This window comes from Equus quagga, chromosome 14, assembly GCF_021613505.1.
Source record: "Equus quagga isolate Etosha38 chromosome 14, UCLA_HA_Equagga_1.0, whole genome shotgun sequence".
Lineage (NCBI taxonomy): Eukaryota > Metazoa > Chordata > Mammalia > Perissodactyla > Equidae > Equus > Equus quagga.
The window spans coordinates 20,833,241-20,842,036 of NC_060280.1; the positions used below are offsets into that span (position 1 = coordinate 20,833,241).

The 8,796-nt window shown below is 37.8% G+C and overlaps 1 protein-coding gene across 1 annotated transcript; it reads left to right on the plus strand.

Moving 5' to 3' along the window:
- The first annotated feature begins 604 nt into the window (after nt 1-604).
- LOC124251724 (olfactory receptor 10A3) lies at nt 605-1,549 on the plus strand. Its single transcript, XM_046684548.1, has one exon. It carries the CDS (start codon nt 605-607, stop codon nt 1,547-1,549), a length of 945 nt encoding a protein of 314 aa, XP_046540504.1.
- Nucleotides 1,550-8,796: the final 7,247 nt, after the last annotated feature.

Consider the following 8,796-nt stretch of genomic DNA (forward strand, 5'->3'; position numbering starts at 1 on the left):
AAGTGCATCTAAAATTCAACCGCTTTTGAGTGTTTCTCTATTTATTTGAGTATTATTATTCATATATTTCATTTTCAACAAAGTAATATAAACGCATTTTGAACTTTCGCATTTATAAGAAATATTCATCAAAATTTGATTTAAGTTTGAATTATAAGTTACAGTTTTTTCTGTTTTTTTTTTGCTATTTATTTGAAACACTTTATTTGAAAATTTATGTACAAACATACAATTGAAAAGAACAGAGATGCATACATAATTGTAATGGGCAATAGATTCCAAATAATGTAGTATCTGTGTGTGTTTTAAGAATAGGATTAATTTTCAACCTAGCAAAAAAGTTGCCAGAGAACATCTTCTATTGTTTTGTACTTTTAAAACAAGATTTCTGAGCCAAAATTCTTCACTTCTTCATTTGTATTTGGAAAATTCACTATTACGTTATATTGCCCATTCTCAAAATTGCCAACCTGAAGATCTGTCAAAATGAACTCATGATTACATCTTCTGCCGAGAATTTCAGATTTCAACTCTCAGCTATTGGATCGTGACATTATAATTTACATACAATGTCCATAAAAACGATATACACTATACTACCGAAATGAAAAGGCACAACCAGAGCTCTGTGGTTGAATTCATCCTCTTGGGCTTTTCTAACTTTCCTGAACTCCAAGAGAAGCTCTTTGGGGTTTTCTTGGTTATCTACCTGGTGACTCTGATGGGAAATGCCATCATTATAGTCATCATCTCCCTGGGACAGAGCCTCCACGTTCCCATGTACCTGTTTCTTCTGAACTTGTCTGTGGTGGATGTGAGCATCAGCGCAGTCATTATGCCTGAAATGCTGGTGGTCCTCTCCACTGAGAAGATGTCAATTTCATTTGTGAGCTGTTTTTCACAGATGTATTTCCTTCTCCTTTTTGGTGGGACCGAATGTTTTCTCCTGGGGGCAATGGCTTATGACCGATTTGCTGCAATCTGCCTTCCTCTGAGCTACCCAGTGATTATGAACAAAAGGGTTTTCATGAAATTAGTAATGTTCTCATGGGTGTCAGGGATCATGGTGGCTACTGTGCAAACATCATGGGTTTTTAGTTTTCCCTTTTGTGGCCCCAATGAAATCAATCATCTCTTCTGTGAGACTCCCCCAGTGCTAGAGCTAGTGTGTGCAGACACCTTTTTGTTTGAAATCTATGCATTCACTGGTACCATTTTGATTATCATGGTTCCTTTCTTGTTGATACTCTTGTCTTACATTCGGATTCTCTTTGCCATCCTGAAGATGCCATCAACCACTGGGAGGCAAAAGGCCTTTTCCACGTGTGCTTCCCACCTCACGTCTGTTACCCTGTTCTATGGCACAGCCAATATGACTTATTTGCAACCCAAATCTGGCTACTCCCCAGACACCAAGAAGTTGATGTCATTGGCTTACACGTTGCTTACTCCGCTGTTGAATCCACTGATCTACAGCTTTCGAAACAGTGAGATGAAAAGAGCTTTGATGAAATTATGGAGAAGAAAAGTGGATTTACCCACATTCTGACTGTGTCGGGAAGCCATGTGTTATTTGCTCACCGCCTGACTGAACTTTATTAAATTTAATAAATGGCCAAACATTCTTCATTTCTCTGTATGAGCATCTTTAATTTGCTGAGTTTTCCAAGTTCAATAATATATTAGGGATTCCTTTCTTTCGATAGTGTATGGTCGTCATTTACTTTTCATAGATATATACGTTTTCATAGCATATAATACAACAGTTTATTTCTTCCTCTATTGTCATCATCCAGGTCATTACCGGATTATTGTCATCAAAATGAAGGTTCAGTAAACACCTAGTTCCATATGTTCTTATGTACTGATGTTTTATTTCTGTATAATAGGTTCCTCAAATTGGACCTGATGTGATGAAGAGTATGTTTATAAATTGCAATAGCCGTTGCAGAATTGCTTTTCAAAATCATTTTAACTTTTCAGAGTGATCGGAAGGCCTGCTCTGCTGTAGAGCTTTAAGAGACCAAGAAATAAATGAGATTTTTATTTCTGGAGTGAAAATCTGTTCCGTGAATGAGTAAACAAAATATAGTTATTTTGGGGAGACCAAACAGGTTATACTTCATGGACTCACAACAGATTATTATTCAAAACAGGCTTTATCCAGATATTCATCCAATGTTAGTGACCAGGGAACTAACTGAAGTTAGTTCCAACCAACTTCTGTGAAGTCTCACTTGATAGATTTGTATCTTTTCCTTTATAGACCACTATTTTTAGGCACATTTGTTAAATTTCTTTTTGTAGGCCCGAAATGCCCCTGGACACTGTTTACAAACACAAGATGATTCGTGTTTTTTGTTGTAGGAAACTAAGTGATTAACTAATTGTGCAGATTTTCTATGGTCCTTGAATCACATCATTAACTGTATGATCTTCCCCAGAATAATTTTTCATCTGGTAACATTTGAAACATTTCATGCTTGCTTCTTATTTTAATGTCGCTATTGATAGAGAAGGGCCCTTTTATTGAGTCTACTTCCATGAGCTCTTTTTGCTGCCAAACTTCCTAACTTTTCCTCCAAGACCAAGTCAACAAACTTTCCCTTGCCCAGTCTTATGGACTAGCCTTCTGATCCAGCACCCCCAGAATCTAGTACCCTCGGTTTCCCTGGCCTCTCTTGGCACAGGTCAGTTAGATCTTGCAGCTCTTTGTGGTACAGTCTCTTTTTTCCTTATTAGGCTCAGTGTGCCCCTGGCTGGGTTCTGTTGTGACTTAACCCTATGCATAGGCCTGGTGTCCAGGAGAGTAGATGAACTTAGCTCCTGATGTGCTTTTTATATAGTCTTCCTGCTCTTTTTTTTTTTTTAAAGATTTTATTTTTTCTCCCCAAACCACCCAGTACATAGTTGTATATTCTTCGTTGTGGGTCCTTCTAGTTGTGGCATGTGGGACGCTGCCTCAGCATGGTTTGATGAGCAGTGCCATGTCCGTGCCCAGGATTTGAACCAACGAAACACTGGGCCGCCTGCAGTGGAGCAGGCAAACTTAACCACTTGGCCACGGGGCCAGCCCCTGTCTTCCTACTCTTAATGGGAGGGACTGTCCACTTCTGCAATATCAGAAGGTTCAGAGATGTCTTGGGAGTGAAAATCTTTGGAGACATCCATCCAGTTCCCATTCTATGTGTCAAGGTATTTTTCCAACTCTGGCTTCAATTTGGCATAGTAGACTTTCCTTGATTAAGCATTGAACTGTCTTTGAAGTTCAACCATTCTATCTATTAAACTCTGGATTTGATCTTCAGCCTTTTCTGCTTTACCGTTATAAGAGATGAGGTTACTTGTGAACTACTAAAGATTCTCTGGGTCTACACATTTAGTTCTCAGTGGTTTGTTGATTGCACTCAGCTTTTTTGTTATCTATCTGGAGGAATCAAAGCAATATAGTAATAACTATATACTATACTATACTATACTGTGATGTATCAACTCTCATCCCCTCCAACATTTTCATGCCTGAATCATTGCACCGGCCGGTACGTTTCCCTCCACAGTTACATAATTCCATCTTGGAATTATGCAATTTCATCTTCACCATTCCTAAAAACTTTTGTCACTGAACTGCCCTGTTATACCAGGTGAAGTCTATACTCCACATAACCAAAGGGATGGGATCTAAAAACCAACCAGGTGGTAAAGATCAAGGTTTCAAACCCTATTTTACTGCCTGCTTTCATTGACTACTTTGAGTACCATTTGTGCTGGTTGGGTTCTCTAGGAAGCAGACACGGGGATGGAGTCTCATCAGGGAAAGAAGATTTGGGAAAGAATAAGGGTTGAAATAGGATTGGGCAGGAGGAGCCTCCTGACTGCCAAGTAGGCCTGGCAAAGTCTTCTGCAAACCCAACAGGGAGATCTGGATTCTCCATTAGATGCATCTGGTGTGGGTCATAAATGGCTGGATTCTTGCTCTGTCATTGACTGGGGACCTCTCTGAGAAGAGTGTGGCCTGGCTTGGAAGCTGAATCTGACCATGAAGAAGCAAATAGCTGTCACCTAATCACATCCTTTGCATCTGGGCGGTGTGTCTTTTCTTGGAGAGGAGTCTGAGCAGCACATCTCCATGTCTGCCATGATATATCTAAAGATTTTGATGTATGGATGGTTTAAATTGGGAGAGGGTAAGTATAAATTTTGAATGATATACCAAGGCAAAGCAGATGGAAATAAATACCACCTAATACAGATTTGGTCTGCAACAAAGGCAGATATAAAGGAACTGGCACTGGTGTTATATGCTTGTGAAAACAATGTTTGAGGGATATAGTAGAAAGTTTAATGGGTTAGAAAATAAAAATTTAAATTAAGTATACATTTCTCATTATTGCTAATTGAATATGCATAAGATGTCAAATAAGTGACAGGCTGCATGGTTTAGTGGAAACACTGGAGGCATGCAGTCAGAATTCATAAACCTGGTTTCAAATACTGCTTCTGCCGCCTTCTGAGTTTTGCCAGTTACTTATCTGTTCTGAACATTAGCTTCTTTGTCATAAAAGCAGGATGATGAGGATGGTAAAATAATATTAACATTTGAAATATTGTAAAGATCAGCTATAATAACAATAAAAGTAATAGTAGTTACAGTAGGACAACAATGATAAAAGCCATCACAAGGTGCAGCTCTTGTGTGCCAGGCATCTTGTCAAGTGTCTTATACTTTTCTCTCATTTAATCCTTGCAACACACATTGTGAGATAGATACTATTCATATCCCCATTCCTTGACTCTGTTCTTTATATAATTTTTCAGTTCTTAGGTACACCAATTATGCATGCATTTGATCTTTTTTGTTAGCTGTCAGTCTATATTTTTTACTTTAATCATTTTAAATTCTCTTCATTTTGTTTTATTTTGCTTGATTAATCCTCTCTCTATGAATGTGTTTCAGCAGTATCTATTCTTTTTTTTTAAATTTCAATATGGAGATGATATTTGTGATTTTTTTTGATTCAACCCCTTTCCTGAACTCTTCCAGCTAAGGTTTCATCAGATTCTGTTGTTTCTCCTTGTCTTCCCTGAACATGTATATATTTTGCTTTGTTCTCTTCCTTATAGAGGCAGTAACTTCATAAGTTGCAGAAAGTCTTCACAATATTTTTGGTAACAATTTTTATCCACTTCATGGCAACATTGTTCTAGTGAGCATTTTTACTCATCATTTGCTTCTCCTGTTCTTTTCTTTCTTTTCCTCTTTAGTTTCTGTGTATTATTCTGATTCTGGAGCTATTCAGGTTATCACACATGTTGGAACAAGGTGTGCTCTTTCAGGATGAGCCACATGCAGGGTGTTTGGACCTTGGTCCTGGCCATATTTCAAGTGAGCAGGTTTGCCCATGGTTAACAGTAATGTTCTTGATAAAGCTGTTACTCAATTGTTGGTCAGACACATAGGCTTCATCCGGGACATTAAAAATGTAGACTCTCAGGTCTCATCCAAGACACAATGAATTCCACTGTGCTTATCAGTAGAATCCCCAGGTGACTTGGATGCACTTTAAAGTTTGAGAAGCATTGGTGTATAACACAGCTTATATCTTTATAATGAAGATGAGTTCATTTTTCCTTTGCTACTCCCCTGCCGTCAGATCACGGAAGATCACGCTACCTCATCTTATCCTACTGACAGATAGCTTCCTGAGACTGTGGTGTATTTGTGCGACCTTTGTTCATCCACACCCACCTGCTTCTCCTTTGTGTCAGAGCAGGTCCAGGGAAGACTTTACTGCCAGGTTACCCATCCAATTCGCCTTGTTTCAGACAAGAGGATTATTGGTTTTGTCGTTCAGGCTGTGCCACTTGCAGTGATTCTCAACTTCAGTTTAGTTGTATTGCATCAGAATCACTCGGATGAATATTAAAAGACAGATTCCTGGCCCCACACAAAGAGGATCTGTTTCAGTAGACCTGTGGTGGAGACTGCTAATTTGCATTTCTAATAAGATCCCTGATGGTTCTGAAGCTGCTAATCCAGGGACCACACTTTGAGAACAAAAAAGCTCTCAAGTTCCCTGGTCCCACAAGCTCTAGAGAATTCTTCTAGCTTTGTCTGACCTGCCCCTGTGGACATGACCTCTGAATCTTCATGCGTCATGTTTTGACTTTCATGTTTTTGACAACTCCTTTATTTAGGTTGAGATATGTACCAGTTTCTTTGAATATGAAACTTGGGTTTAAGTTCTCATTAGTATTGTCATTTGGGGCAAATTTCTGGAATGCTAGTGCCATCTTTACCTTGCCATTTAAAAACCTTCATTTTATTTTCTATTTTTAATAACTTGCTTTTAACTTTTTACAAAAGTAATTATTTTTTAAAGAATTTTGTATATCAATGTACAAAATAATTGATTGATATACAAAATAATTCAAAAGTCTCTCTCAAAAATGCCTCAACTTTGATCCCCAATTTCATTCCTAGAGGTACTCACTCTAAATTATTTGCTGTCTATTCTTCTTGATTTTTCCTACGTATGTAGAAACACTAGTTACGTGTACACATATTTTCCTTTTGTAAAAATAGGAGAAGGAGAGTTTACAGTCTGTTTTTCAACTCTTTTATTTCAATTAGTATTTCAAAGGTATCTTTTTATGTTTGTATGTTTTTTGCTTTGTTCTTTTTAACAAGTGCATCATATTCTAAATGAGTAAACATGATCACTGTGACCAGTTTCCATAAGTGAATATTTCAGTTTCAACTTTGCACTATTATAAAACTGTTCTAAAGAGCATCCTTCTATACATCTTGTGCACTTAGTATATATTAAATTTCAGGAAGTAGAATCGCTAGATCGAAGAGAGTCACAGTAGATTACCAATATGATTACTCTGTTAGATTTCCCTCCAATAGGGTTATAACAACCATACTTTCAGAAAGTTTTAAAATTTCCAAGACTTTAGTTTTCTTTTCCTATATTTGCTTCTCATTTTGCAGTTTTATTGCATAGTATGTGATGTGTATGACTGCCAAGTACTTGGATTTATTGATATTTTCTTTCTGACAAATACATAAGCAATTTTTGTAAATATTTCATAAATATTTTGGGACGAAAATATAGTTTGCACAAAAAGTATGTTTCTGTTTCATATTTACTCTCTCATTATCATCTGTTAAATCAAATTTTATTATGAAAATCTTTCCACTTATGTGTCTTTGTTGTCTATTTTGTCTGTCCATCATTGAGGATAGTGTGTTAAATCTCTACTTTTTGATTTTTGTTTTGTCATTTTAGTACTATTGGCTATGAATTAGAGTTTGATATTAATATCACTTTCTTTTTATCCCCTTTATCATGTATCTGAAATGTTTCTATAAACTTTTCATTGAAATCTAATATGCATACAGGAAAGTATACAAATCACGCCTCTACATCTTGAAGACCTCTCACAAATGGTGTCTCACCTGCATTACCATAGCTGACACCAAGCAATAGAACATATCAAGCATATCAGTATGATAGAAGCCCCCACGGGATTTTATGGGGTATGAATCACGGAAAGTACACACTGTGTAGCATTTTCCAGACCTGATGCACTTGACTGGTTTGTGTATGGGGTGTTATCTCACAAAGGAGAATGATATGGGAGGGATCTTTGCATTGGATTCTGTGAAGGGAAATCCCTTTTCCTCAGGATAATTGGTACATTTTCCACTGGACACAGATTAGACAGAATCAATCCATATGTGTTATTGGCAGCTTTATGGCTGCCAGGGGGGTGAGCTGCCTTGAGAAGGGAACCTCCTCTGGGAAAGCAGCAATGAGAAGTAGACAAAGGTAACCTACATTTGGCCACATCATCCAGTTCTGGATAAAGCCAAACCTGCAGATTCATTCTTCTTTTCCCTCTGTTGGGACTGAGCCAACGGTCTCATTAACTGTTCAAGGCAGTTTCAACTGTTCCCGAGTCCCTGATTCTCATATATGCTCCATGAGATGAATCACATTAGGTTTACTTTACGGGAAAATTAATAGAATCAGAGAACTTAAATGATTTGCTCAAATCATTCAAACTAGTCCAGAGCTCTTGACTCCTCGTTTAAAAGTTCTACCTATGAAATCAATTGTAATGACATTTTCCTCAAAAGTTTTCAATGGGTCTATATTTCTACTAGAAATGATCAAAAGTTCTTGGATGAGGGGGAGGGCAGGCTGGCTTTCTCCAAAGAGGCTTCAATCTACTTGCTTTATCTTGATTCCCACCATTGCGCAAGCTGCATTCCATCCACTCATTCCTCTACCTCTAGCTCTCCTGCCTTTGCTCACAGCTTCTCCCCACTGCTCACTTCTTTCCCAGTTTTCAACCTTGGTTCAGCCTCTGTTTTCACCTCCTATTGGGAGATGTCATGGTAAAAATGAATCTCTTGTGTGAAGATGTGTTTATTCCCTATGGAGAATATGAAGGAGTGGTGCTCTAGGTTGGTGCTCTTGAGCTTTCTCACCTGAGGGACCAAGTTCAAGCCTCTTTAATTCACCTAGAAATACTGAAAAGTGTTTATGAAGTGATTCCAAATTCTCCAGAGAAAATGATTCAGTGTCATATAATATTGTAGAATCATTATATTGAGTCACTGAGTTGTATTTATGAGAAAGTGGCTTTTGACCGGAGGTAACACTTCTGATACAGCAGCATGACTTTTAAAGAGACAGAGTCAAGAGGTAAGAAAGTACAGATTCTGCTTGTGTGCCCGTTGTTGGGTTTTCCATTTACAGTTCTCCTCACTGATAGTTGGAGATG

What these genes read in the sequence shown, in the direction of transcription:
- LOC124251724 (XM_046684548.1), top strand. Translation starts at nt 605, where the DNA reads ATGAAAAGGCACAACCAGAGCTCTGTGGTTGAATTCATCCTCTTGGGC.